We start from the raw sequence: 14,126 nt of genomic DNA on the forward strand, positions 1-14,126 counted from the left end.
ATATATTATAATTATACATATATATTTAATAATTATTTTTTCAATATTAATAATAATAATAATAATTATAATTATAATAATAATTATAATTATTATAATAATTAGTATTATATAATAATAATATTGTAAATATTATGTACAGTAAAATAAATTTAAATAAATGTGGAGATATAAATTAAATAGTCTATATTATAAATTATTTTTGGTTATAATTGACAATATTAATAAATCATTTTAAGTTATTAATGGTAACATCAACAAATTATATTTTTATAATTTTAAATGATACTTTAAATTTTATTTTAATACTATTTCTTCTATTTACATGGAAAGGTACAATAGTAATCATACAATTTACTCTATTAAAAATTATAATTTATTAAATTTTATCAATCACCTCGTAGGTAAATTTTCATAAACTTTTCACTTATATCCACTCAAATCATACTATCTTTTCCTTAATTCAAACAATCTCATCTTTACCTACAAATCAACTCAAATCTACTCTCCCAAATTCACATCCTAATTCAAACACAACATAAATGATGCTGCAAAAAACATTAACATGCAAAAGATATTAAAAATTATAGTGGTGTTTATCTAAAAATGTTAACTAAAGTAACATTTACAAAACCTTCTTCTTCAACTATACTCTTTTCCAATTTAATGTCCAAAGCAAGAAACCAATGCAAGTTGAAGTTATATTGAAACAGAAAAGACAGAATAGACATTTCAAAAACACTGGGGTGTAGGAGGAAAACATAGGATGTAAGAAGAAATTGCCTTATAATGACGGATAGATCAGCCCGTAAAATCTAATCCATAACACAGCAAAATTGGGCTTCTCTCTTTACAAACCTTGTATCGGGGGAGACCTTTCTTTAACTCTATTCTAGTGTTATAAGCCTATTCGTTTTAAATTTAAAGAATAGGACTTAATTTTTACATTATGTACAACTTATAATGTATACTCTATATATGAGACTAATTTAGAAAACAAAAATGTTGTAAATTACTTTTCAACTCAAAAGTAGATTGACATTAAATTTTGAAATACTCTGATTTCAGTTCTTAAAAGATACTTGCTTTTTGGTCGCTACATTTATTTATTTATTTTTAACTAGTTCATTTGAAAAATATTTGATGAGAATTAAAACGAAATGAATCTCACATTATATGTAATATAACAAAAACTAAATAAATGTATTAACAGGAATGAAACAAAAGAATAAAGTAAAACTAAAAAGAAGAATATTATGAAAACTAAATTCAAGTAGAAATTTGTTTGGAAGTAAAAGAAAAATGCAACTCCATTTTAAAGAAAAACACATTTTAAGTATTTTTTTTTATCTATAATTGGTAAGGTTCAATAGAATGGAATAGAATTTGAATATCTAAACTGAACTAAAATAATAGAAAATGGAAATGAAATGAACTACCTTTTTGTTTAATATTTGATAAATATTATTCATGAATCAATTTCACTTTTAATCTTTGGATTGACGATAACAGGGTATTTTTTTTGTCATCCTTAAAAAAAATTATCTTCTATACTTTTATTTTCTATTTTTCATTAATTTGATGAGAAAAATGGATTGTACACTTTTCTTTACCAAGTAATTAGTTTTATCTTGTACTTTACTCTTCTATTCTGATTATATATAAGATTTTGTTTTGCATAAACTAATAGGTAGTGGAATGCAGGAACAGCAAGAGCAGCTTTGCGTAAGTTGAAGCATTGAAGGAAAAGCCACAATGAGACAGTGAAGAAAACCCAATTAAGATCTCAACAATCATGTTGCTTCGTCTTTACAAAATCCTTTCTTTTCTTTCTATCTTTTTACATTCTCTTTTCTGAGTTCTTTCTTGCCTTTCAAGTGGATTTATAAACTAAAACAATAACATAAACAGTGAATTAGTTGTCTCCTTTGTGTGATTTTTCCCAACATGTCACACAGCTAATGTGCCCTCTTTGCATTACACTCTTTTTTTACTCATTCCAATGTAAAGGGACCACCACCTACCTAGGCCTCAAATTTCTCACCATTCTTATTGTAGCTTTCGTCACCTCAACCCTCAAACTCTTCTCTATTATATCATTTAGCATGATCCACTAATAATAACGTTTGTCTTTCTGCTTCCCAGTATTTTGTACTACATATTTTGATGTAATCTACGTATATTAATTACTTCTTTTTACCCTTTTCTTCCTCAATCATTTGCAAAAGGAGTTTCTTTTTTCTTTAGTGGCTTAGAAAAGTAATGTTTAGAAAATATATATACGCCTCAAAAACGAAAACCAGACAATCCTTATCTTATCCATGGATATTTTTCAGAACACATGAATATGATGCGGTGGGAAGGATGACACCAAGTTTGAACTTGTAGGTGTATCTATTCCCTTAGCATGACACTCATTTCAACTTATCAAGAAAAATATTACTTTAGTAGCCATTTATGAATAGATGATTAAGAGGTTAAGTAATACACTGCTCTATTCATTTTTTTTGCGGTTCTCAATATTAAAATTGATGATAATTAATGTATTATGAAAATACAGTAAAAAAAAATAGTATAAAAAAAAATCTAGCAGAAAATTCAAATTTTTAAATAAAACAGTATTGTAATTTTTAAATAAAGCTGTACTGTGATTGTATATGTTATAAATATATCATTAGTTATATACTTATGTAAGGGTTTTACTGCTCTGATGTACAACTTATGATTTAAAATATATATGACATAGAAATAACCATTAATTAAATATATAAAATTCTAAATAATTCTATGAATTATTTAACATATAAATCTGTACTTTATCGTAATTTCAAATTTTTAACTTAACTTTTATTTTCTAAAAAATCTTATTAGCTTTTTTATATTTATAAAAACAGTTTTCTTAGGGAGAAGATTCCGTTGACTGTGTGTCGCTAGATGCATTAATGACCTATGTATGATAATAACTTTATTGTGTTCAAGGATTTAGCTTTTAAGGCTTGAAATAATTTTACAAATTTAAATAAAGGATAATAATTATTCATTATTTATATTTAGTAGATAAAATTTAAAATAAAAACTTCAGAATTCATGAATATATGGCACACAAATTAATAAAACTTTAATATATGTTTAATTGAAATATTATTTTTCATTTACAAAAATCATTAATTACTCTACGTATCCTCTTATTTTCCATACATGAATGTGCAAATTATTATTTTTTTCATGTTGATCATTAGTGAAGGACATTGTTGCACAAAAATAATTTTTAAATGACTTCACTGTTTATAAAGTTGGTTCAGTTAAAGCTAAGTTGAAGTTAATTATTATTTAATTTTTTAACAAATAAATATTTGTGTTAATATCAACTATTAATAGAATTGATTGAGTTAATGCTAACTATTTTTAATATTTTTTAATAAATAAAAATATTCATGTTATTGTCAGACAAGCGTTGATGTTAATCAAATAAATACTAAAAATAAAAAAAAAAAATCTAAGTTGAGCTGATTAACACTCATTTCCTTCGTCCATTCATGTCTTCTTAATCCATAATTACTTTTTTGTCCATTATCATTTTCATCTGCAAACATTTTCTTCATCCAGACTCTCTTCCCCCATCTTCTTTATTCATATAATCTCCTTTATCCACACTTATTTCCTTCCTTCGTTACATTCTTCTTCTCTTTTCATTATATATTTTTTATATATATTTTGTTTTGTTGAAAGAGATTTTGTATTGATAACTTTTTTAATGAATGCCATTATCGTTGACCAAACTCGTACAAATTAAATTAATATTAAAAATAAATTTTAATTAACATCAATTAAACCAATACTAAATTAAATTAATTATAAAATAAAGATACATTTAGTTGATACTATACAACTTTAATTAAAAATCAATTTAAAAATTATCGACAAGGTTACATATCGCACTTAACTTGAGTTGAGCAGATTTCACTCATATCTGCATCTAAATACCGATCTTACCAGCTTAATTTTCGAACTTTTAGCGTCACTTGTATATGGTACATAAGATAAAACCAACAATTAGTATAAACTTTTAGCCTACTCTAACAAGTATTTTTCCTATTGTCAGCTTAGGGTTTAGTCAAAATTAGGGTTAATTATGAAGATGAATATATATATATATATATATATATATATATATATATATATATATATATATATATATATATATATATATATAAAATCTCATATCATTTTGCATACAAGTTTGGATACTCCTTTGCACTTATATTTTGTAATTGTTCTTTTTGTGAATAAAAAGAAATAAAGAATGTCCTTCCTCTTCTCTTTTTCTTTTTCTAATTATTATTATTTGTTTAGTTTTGTTAAAACAGTTTTTTATATTTTTTTAATATCAAAATGCAATTATTATTTTACTTGGCAACGGACTGAGGCAGTTTAAAACTTTGTGAGAACTAAACAAAATGATGTAACTTTTGTTACCTTCATATGAGGTGAATAACATGGTCAAATCCTGTATAAACAAAAACTTTAATAATCCTACTTATTCAGTCACAGACGGCACCGATGAATGCGCATGGCTTGGTTGTTTTGGCTTTAAGTTGAGGGCGAGCCCTAGTCTATAATTTCTCTCCACTCTATTGTCCCCAAGAAAACATGTGAAGCAATAATATGAAAAGATAAACCCTAATGAGGTAAGAACCAGTAAGAAAGAAACACTTGATAAAGTTGTGTTTGGGTGCTCCCTCCTCATCCACACTAGTATGATATGAGAATTCTCGTGGCAAGCATGCTAAGCTCTTTCACACTCCTCTCTTTCTGTGCAAGTGATGAGTCTCTCACTATGAGTTCAAACATGCATCATCATTAGGTTTATGGCAGCACGCCTAATCATTGTGTCGTTCCATTACTTGAAAGGAATTTCGTTTGCTTCTTTAATTCACTCCGACACAACAATTTTAACCTGTCGTCAATATTCAATGACGGCCACACAAACAACCACTCGTTGTCCTTCAATATCATTCACATATATGATTGGTTGTTTAAGATTTGCTTCGACATTCGTATATAAACCAACAGCTTTTGAAAACTCACGTCACTCTTGGTCGAACTTTGAATAACTCAACTCCTCGATCTCGTTTCCGACCAGTTATGTTGAAACATTTTGAGACTTCTCTGACAGCTTGTAGTTACTCAAAGTGGCACGTTATGCAGAGAAAACGCATGGGTTAGATGGAGGAGTATTTTGGCAGAGAAGCTGAGGAGCCATCTTTGTGCATACAAAGCAATTCATGCCCTGAGAATGGAGCGAAATATGCCTCTTAGTGAAGGTAATCTTTGTTTGATATAAAACGACATTTTTGGATTCGGGAGTTTCTGTAATTGGTATATGTTCCAGACCTTCATATGATCATATCTTCGTTTTAGTTTGCATTGATCAACTATGCAGTTAAACTCGTGATTTTTTTTTCTCAGAACAGTTTGGTATAGCTTCCAGACTGTGTTCTTAATTAATGCTCTCAAATTGGATATCTCCTCTAACTGTTACAGTTCACTTGATTTTTAGCTATGGTTTTGATTTTTTGACACTGATATACGAGAGAAACATTTGATTGACACCATTTCTTTCTTATTATCATAGTTTTTAGGACATTCTCTGTTTTTTTTTTCTTACTCACTGCGTCTTACTAGTCTTTAATTAGTTTAGTTTTTCTAAATTATTAGTGTGAGGCTTTTACTGTAAACTATAACAAAAGATTACCATATAACATGATTGAGTTAACCAACTTAACATATCTTCTACGTTTTCTGAGTGGACGACACTACAAGTGTATTTATTATTTTCAGTTAGCTTGTTGGCAATAATAATCTCAAACATAGGAGTTGCTTATTTTTGGAATTACCATAAGGTAATAATCCACACATATTGAATTCTGGAATTTGTTTCTGCTTTAAAACTTATTATTCTATGACAGTTAAACTGTCACAAAAATTTTACCCCTAACTTAGTCTATGCTTGGATATACATTTTTCACCGTTTGCGATCAGTCTAACACTTCTTACTATAATTTCCACGTTTTATCTGATTTTAGGGAAGTCATATTTTGAAACCTTCTAAATTAAAAAAAAAAAAAAACACCCCCTTAGCAACAATATAAGAAATTAATATTTCAATTATAATATTATTTTTTTGACTTACTAAATAAATTTTATTTTTCTTGTAATTGTCAAAATATCACCACCTATTTATTATACTCATCACTGACTAATTTTACCGTCAAACTCTCTTATTTTTTATTCTTCACATTAGTGTCGTCCAATTTTCTTCTATCTTTTTTTTTCTATCCTTCACATGAATTATTAAAAATTAATGTGAAAAAAAAATTAAGTTAGAATATAATCATCACCATCCACCTTATCTATCCTTTAAACTAACTACTCCAATATCAAAGAAGAATTGACTTTGAGATGCATTTAATAAAAAATGTTGACTATTCTGTTTTTGTAGATTTTTTTACGCATGAATAAAAGCTAATAACATATTCTACTACTTAGTGAATTTAGAGTGCAATAAATTAATATATATCTGAATTGTTTGAGTATATGTTATCTTCATAAATATTTCGACATTAACTTCACATGTTTTTGGAGTCCAAAATATTTCAGAATAAGGCAGGTATAGGCCATTCAAACTAAATAAATGAATGGAAATTGTTGCATTATATTTGTCCTTGTGCTTCCTTTTTTATTTTGTTATTTATCAAAATATAACAAAAAAAATTGAAATGAATCCCTCAAAAACACATATAGGGTCAAACCCAGCCAACCAATTAAGAGGAAAAAAAAAGTTATAAGAACGTATAGAAGTGTATAATAATAATGGTATAGCTCTTACAAAATAACGCAATCCAATACGAATATATGTTAACTCTCTAACGAAACAAAATAGTAATGGATCGTTAGAAACAACAAAAATAACTACAAAATGAAATTCATTTGTTTACTTTTCTTGGATTCATTGAGTCGTTAGCATATATTTCCCAATTATCAAAGCATAAACTCATTCTAAATTTTGATCCGAGAGTCGTGTCCACTCGAACGAGCAAAACTGTTGAAAGAAGACACGCGCATATAGATAATGGTTTCCAGTCAATGCAGGGATTAATCTCTTTAACATGGTGTTTAAAATTTCACATCTATTTTGCCATACAGAATTTTTGTACGCTTGCAGAAAAGAGATATTAGTAAATTAAACTAGCACAGTGGAGAACGTGTGTGTGTTTACGTAAGAAGCATGTAGAAATATGGTTTAGATTCTCGAATGTTCATACCTTCATTCTCACACTTCTGGATTCTGATAGATCCAAGTAATCTCCTATTTCAAGTACAAACTGAATACACATATCTGTAATGCAAAATTAAGCTGTAGTAAACAAATTACTTTTATCATTAATGCGCAGAAATCTTCCCACCATGGATCGCTTTCTGCTGTAGAGAGTAGAGTTGACCTTGAAGCACTATATATAGGAGAGATGAATTGCATCTAATTAATGGATGCATTTTCAGCCCATACTCCAGCTTCCAGAGGTTCAACAACTAATGATATATATATAGATATAAAACATCTGGGTTTATTATGTACAACAACCGGGACAAACACTATTGTCTTTTTTTTTTTTTTTTTTTCCAACATTCACTTGTACGCACTTCCTATAATTAGTATATTATGCATCATATATGTTTTAGTTACTATATATAATATATATTTATAAAGTTTCACTTCCACAGGTCAATCTGGCAACTGGAGGTAGATGTCGAAGCATATTCCTGGGAAATTTGCTCCTTTTTGGATCCATTGGTTACCACAGAAATTTGTTCAGCCACTTGGAAAATAGGAGCATTGGAATAACTGGTCTCCTTGGAAACATCTTGGTTGTGGTGACTGAGCTGAGAAGCAACAAATTTGTCAAGCACTCGCCAATCTGTGACTTGGTCAACCGCATTATCATTGGTACAGTAGAGGGAATTTTGACTCTGTTGGTGGCAGTATTGTATCTGTTCTTCCTGAGTGAGTGATGAGAACTGCAAGGTGCTTCCGTTGCTTTTGTTGTTGCTGGTTTCATAGGCAAAAGGGACAACGGAGCTGCAACTCAAAGTGGGTGCTGAGTGAGTTAGTTTGGGGCTTTCGAGTTGCGGAAGTTGGAGGAATGCATCGTGGGGGATGTTGTTGTATTGCAATTCCATGAGCTCGGGTTTGCATGGGTGGTGGTGATGGTATGATGCATAAGGCTGAGAAATGCGTCTGGGGGATTCAAAATCTTGCATGAAGGAAACTTGCTCATCGTACCAACATGGTGACTGATCATACTCTCCCACTTTCTGCATTGTAGTCATTCGCTTCTTGAACACTCTGCACACAACCCAGCCTTCTTCCTGAACAGTTCAAAACTATTAAAACCCTAACCATAATCAATGAATATGAATGAACAGTGTGAAGGTTAAATGCATGCATCTTTCAGCAGAATATTATTTTCTCTGAAATTTCACCAAAAACTAGAAACATACCACTAATGTTGTAAGGGATTAATTCCATGAGTGTGAAACTATTGTGTTTAACATTATTCATCTTGAATACATATTATAGAAATTGGGTATGAAACACTTGCGTACCAAACAAAGCAATCACACATGCCTTATCCATAAATGGGTCGTAAGGAAACATTTTAATTTTAGCATTAGTCTGTCAGCGGAATCTTTGTCAAAGCTCGAACAAAAAAATAATGATCTATTATGTCTGGATTTATGTTTTTTATTTTATTTTAAATGGAGAAAACATAGTTTTGAATCCAAAATCTTATGTAAACTGTTCAAAATCACACTGTTAAGCCGAAATTAAATAGCATTCTATTTGTATTTAGGCTAATAATGCTAGATAAACATTGGGGAAGGGAGCAAATAGGCTGGCTGGAACAGTTTTATAACCAAAGGTGAGGTTTGGTTCTAGTTTTCATTTAGTCTCAAATTAATTTGTGTACATTAAGATTCTTAATATATTATTATATTTATTTATTCATAAACAAAAGTTTACATAATCCAATTGAAGTCAATTTAATGCAATATTCAAGTCCACAAAAAAACAAAAAAAATCCAATATGCACATGTAATTAATTAACTTTTAGATTTTGTGAGATTTAAAGTGTTTCATTACAAGTTGTTGTAATAGGGTAATTAATAGTTTTCATAATTGTATATAAGAGGGAGGACATCAGAAATAAAATCATACAAAACTGTTGAGGGTGAGAAACACTTTCGGCCTTGATAAAATTATAAGGAATAAATTATACTTTTCTTTTTTCTTTTTTATTGCAAAAATTATACAGGCATTGAACATTATGCTACTAATCTTTAACATATTTGTATGCATAAAAAAAAATAATAAGCACGATAACTATATGAATAGTTTTTAAATCTTTAACATTTACGAGAATTTAAATCATTAAAAATTAATGAATTAAAACTAGTTTTTAATACAAACATTTTTTTTTTCTGATCGGAAAATTATATTTAAAATAGTTCTATACATATACGAGTTTTACTTTATTTCTTCCATGCAGAATAATTTTGTGTTACTTATTTATTAGACAATTTATAGAATACTTGAAAATATTATGAAATAATATCTATTTCGAATAGTAATTGAATAAACTAGCATGCAGTGAATCACTAGAAAATCAACAAAAAAGACAAAAAAAAAAATCGTGATTTTTGATTACTGCAATACTTATATATTTGAATTTTGGTCGAATAGTTTTTTTTTTTAAATAAAAACTTATGAGTAAATATTTTTGACTAAAACCTGAATGAGTAAAGATTATGAATAGAAACGAAAGCCGAGAAATGTAAAGAAAAAAAAAAACTATGTTTGAATTTGAATGGGAATTACCGGAGGAGTTCCATTTTCATTAGTTTCTAGTCTGTACTCATGCATGATCCAATCAGACTTCTGTCCATTCGGAGCTCTTCCTTTGTAAAACACAAGAGTTTTTCTCATGCCAATCAAGCAATGCTTAGAGTATATTGCCTTGTCTCTTCCCGTCGCTTTCCAAAATCCTGCTTTTGTTGCTCTATTCGTCCGAGTTCCAGTTGGGTATTTCTTATCTTTATGACTGAAGAAATACCAGTCACTTTGTTCATCTGTTCCTATTTTGCATAACTCTGTTTACATCACAATACAAAATGTCATTATCTTCTTCTATGCATGCATCTACGTATTATTTGCTATAATCTATCATTTGCTTGCATGCAATGCCTTTCTTAACTATAACTTTGTAAGAATTACGTACCTTGGAGATCCCATGGCTCAATCTTATACAGATCTACATCTTTGATCACATCTAGATCAATCCTTTTAGACGCTACCTTTTTCCTAAGGTAGTAACCTACAAGCTCTTCATCGGTGGGATGAAACCGAAAGCCTGGAGGTACATGCGAAAATGTGTTCATTTCGCCTCTCAAACAATTAAAACCTGTATTTCAGAAAAGAAAAAAACAAAACTAAATACCTCTTTTGTAAATAAACATAAGGTTTAACATATTTTTCTCCTACATACATTGAATACTATTGCTGACCAGTCCAGAAATGATAATGGGCATCAATGCTATGCAGGTAGCAATATATATATGATACATTGATAGTTTGGTGGAGAAACATGATCAATAATAAGAACATAAAATGATGCAAAATGTTATCATCCCGACATAACATCAGACATGCGTTGTAATAATCGGAGAAAAAAAGGGAGAACATGAGTACCGATAGAGCTGAATAAAGGTTCAAGATAGTTTAACGAGTCTAAATTATAAAAATAAAAAAAGATTAACGAGTTAAAGACAACAAATGAAAAGTGGAAAAGTAAAGCAAATGGAGAAGAGTGATTCATGCCTTAGACACTACGTAAAACAGTTGCTTTGTTTCTATATCTATCTAATGAACGTTTTATATAAAGCAACAAGATTGAGTTGCCGATAATTCATGATATTAACAAGCAAGAGAGAAAACTGGGTAGTTATAAAACACGTCCCTTGAAGCTCTCAAAGAAAGAGGAAAAGAAAACGAGTAATACAAAGTGAGTATGAATTAGTTGTGAAATTGTACTGGGAAACGCACATGTTAATTATTCATCCACTGAATTGCTGTGCAATGTAATATACCTTAATTTGACAAAACTGTAGACATCATGCTATAAAAAAGGCGATAGACTAAAACATGTATTAAATCAACAAAATTACTAATGGCAGAGGCCACGCAAATATCTGTAAGTTAATTAACATTCTTTATCCATACATGGACAATAAGAAACCACTTCTAAGAATCTCCAGTCTTCGTCAAACAAATCTGCTCCAAAACTAAACAACTTTACGCCATAAAAAAATTTGCACTATACATAAAATTTCTCGTCTTTTCCAGGTTCATATTTTCAACATCGAATGCGATGCTTTTGATTAATTAGATCCAAGGAATGAACTCAGAAAGCAGAAGAAATAAAAGAATGAAATGAAAAAGAAAGAATACTAAGTACTGAAGAAGATTCCCACACCCACACGCATCAAATTGAAGTTGTAAAAATGAATAAAAGAAATGATAATAAAAGCGGAAAGAAAAAAACAAAAAGATTATCGATGGCCTGAGTAATCGCTTCACGAAGAAGCCATAGGAGATATTCAAGAACTTTACCTTGTGAAACGTTGACTCATTTTCCCTAAAGAAGAAAAACTAAATTAAGCAAGGGCACACGGCATAGAGAAAACACTTTTTACAAAGCAATTATGGGGTGGTATGAAGTAGTGAATGATGTTGTATGCTGTAGCACCAAACCTTCAGCCTTTTCAGCCTACGGAGAGGTTGATAGAGCACTCAAAGGTAGTCACATTTTCATAATGGCGTCATAGCACGACTTAGAAGTTTCTCGTTCAAGCGATTAGAGTTACACAAAAAAAAAAACATCATCAATTACCAGAAACAGTGCTTTGTTCAGTTTACACTTGGATATATATGCAAATAGACTTGTATGGTTAGGTGTAAAACAAAAAAGAAGACCGGCGTGAGGGGTTAAACCATGATTTGGAGGTTGGTGTCGATGAGATACAATCACCAACCGAACACAGATCGCAGTCTTGTCAAAGATTTTATGACTTTTATTACCATTTGACTCGGGCTTCTCCTTTGTCTGTCTTTTCTTGTCTCACTTGTTTTTTAAAGGTTAAAAAAATAGAATATATCAATTGATCCACCATTTCAACGCTGCTAATTATTTAGAAACATTCTCATGATAAATATATAGTAAAGAGCATGAACTAGAAAGCAAGAAGCCAAACCTCATATGATATAACAGATCGATGTGTAGAAATGTATAAAGCACTACATAAAGAGGATGTTAGAAAAATTAAGGGCAAAGAACAACCTTGATTTATTGCTTCCTCTGAGGATATGACTATGTGTAGACTCCAAGTAGAGTTCCGGAACGGATCTGATGAAAGAAAAAACTGGTTCGCAGCACTAAATCTTGAGGTATCTAGGGTTGATGAGAAAGTTGTTGAAGCTCTCTTTCATCAACAACCTTTTTGTCGTAACTTGGTCAAAGGAAATCCAACAGAACCAGACAAAAAAAAAACAGCACTGAAAGAAAGGCAGGGAGACAGAAGCGGACAAAACAGACAGGAAAAGCAAAGTAGAAAGTTAATTGTTTTCCTCGGGAATTGAACTCAATCTCCTTCTTCTTTGTTCTCAACACTTCTTTGCTTTCACCAGCTGCATCTAGTAGTAGTTTGTATCCGCAAGATGAGAAAGAGATCAGATCCCGAGGATTATTGAGAATGAGAAGAGAGAAAAGGGAAGGAAAAGGAGAGGTTTCAGGAGCAGCAGTGGATGAAAGGAAGCAAATATGAGAACCCTAATAAAGCATTCATGAATCCCTCTCTCTCTCTCTCTCTCTCTCTCTCTCTCTTGTTATTCGTTTTGGAGCTAGATTGCTGTAAGCTGAGTGATAGAAGGGTGGCGCTAAAACGGCTTGAGAATGAGAGAGAAAGAGATGTCAACCTCTAAGTCTAAGTCCACCCACCAGCAACTGATAGAGACCTAAAAAGAATGATGTGGTGTTAACGTTTGAGGTGGCCGGGACCGCAGAAGAGAAAACACAACAAAGATCAAATCTTGAGGACGAATGGAATGGGGTTCTTTAAGATGCATAGATGTTCAAATATATAATGAATACAAATTATGATAATGATGGACAATCGATTATAAGGTTTTTATTTTGCTTTGCTTTGCTTAAGTGGTGACCCTTAATGGTTCCAACTATAACATCCTCCCTCCCTCCAAAAGTTACACAATCCCTTTGTCCCCATTTTTCTATTCCATTTCTTTTACCTAAACAAGTTATAAAATAACAACACATTTCCGATAACATGCTGAGATTGCCCATAAAACACAACTTAAAGAATTAGTATACAGAATCAAACTACAATTGATCTTTAACCATTCTTTTGTTAATCTTTGCTGTTGAGGATGTTTCAAATACAGTAATAAGTAATACAGTGTCGTTGATTTCTTCCCTCTTGAACTTGTGTTACGATGCTTTCTCCCAAAAGAATTGACTCGTTGCATTTATATAATCGTTTATTAGAAACAACAAATCGATCATGAATAGTAAGAGCTAAGGATTGGTGGAGTGATTTCAAAAGGTGAGCTAAACTTCCAGTTCACTCATTGGGGTTATTAATTAAAGTTAATATATAAGTTGAAAAAAGAACTTAATTAATAGTCTTTCTACGGTTGGTGTGTTCAACTTTAATTCAACAAGTTAACACATGTATCAGAAATTTCGCACAGAGGTTTTTTAATGAGGTCTGACAACATTCAAAATGTGTTTTACATCCATTGATTTTGTTAATTGTATCTGGTGATTAAAATATATGTAGGGTTTTACGAAATCTAAGTGTTGCGTAAAGTTAGTTGGTCCACATCTTGCTATAGCCCCTGCTGCTGCTGTGTGAAAATGAGGTGGTGAACGAAACAGTGGTGCAGTTGCTGCTGGTGCTCTTGAAAAAGTGCAAATAAATTAGTAACAGAGAAG

General features: G+C 30.5%; 1 protein-coding gene across 1 annotated transcript; it reads right to left on the reverse strand.

Annotated features, from left to right (window-relative positions):
• Positions 1-7,418: 7,418 nt before the first annotated feature.
• Positions 7,419-13,211, reverse strand: LOC114177117 (NAC domain-containing protein 7-like). Its single transcript, XM_028062368.2, has 4 exons — positions 12,456-13,211; positions 10,338-10,520; positions 9,938-10,209; positions 7,419-8,427 (listed from the first exon to the last, which is right to left on the reverse strand). The coding sequence occupies exons 2-4, from the start codon at positions 10,495-10,497 to the stop codon at positions 7,771-7,773; spliced, it is 1,089 nt and encodes a 362-aa protein (XP_027918169.1). The 5' UTR covers positions 10,498-10,520; positions 12,456-13,211; the 3' UTR covers positions 7,419-7,770.
• Positions 13,212-14,126: the final 915 nt, after the last annotated feature.

This window comes from Vigna unguiculata, chromosome 3 (assembly GCF_037176805.1).
Source record: "Vigna unguiculata cultivar grain cowpea cultivar isolate G323 ecotype 2 chromosome 3, ASM3717680v1, whole genome shotgun sequence".
Lineage (NCBI taxonomy): Eukaryota > Viridiplantae > Streptophyta > Magnoliopsida > Fabales > Fabaceae > Vigna > Vigna unguiculata.

Excerpts from the sequence above, each read along its gene's own strand:
- LOC114177117 (XM_028062368.2), bottom strand. The coding sequence starts at position 10,497 with ATGAACACATTTTCGCATGTACCTCCAGGCTTTCGGTTTCATCCCACC. Across the intron at positions 10,210-10,337 it reads TGAGCCATGGGATCTCCAAG|AGTTATGCAAAATAGGAACA; the intron begins GTACGTAATTCT and ends TGATGTAAACAG. Across the intron at positions 8,428-9,937 it reads ATGAAAATGGAACTCCTCCG|GAAGAAGGCTGGGTTGTGTG; the intron begins GTAATTCCCATT and ends TGAACTGTTCAG.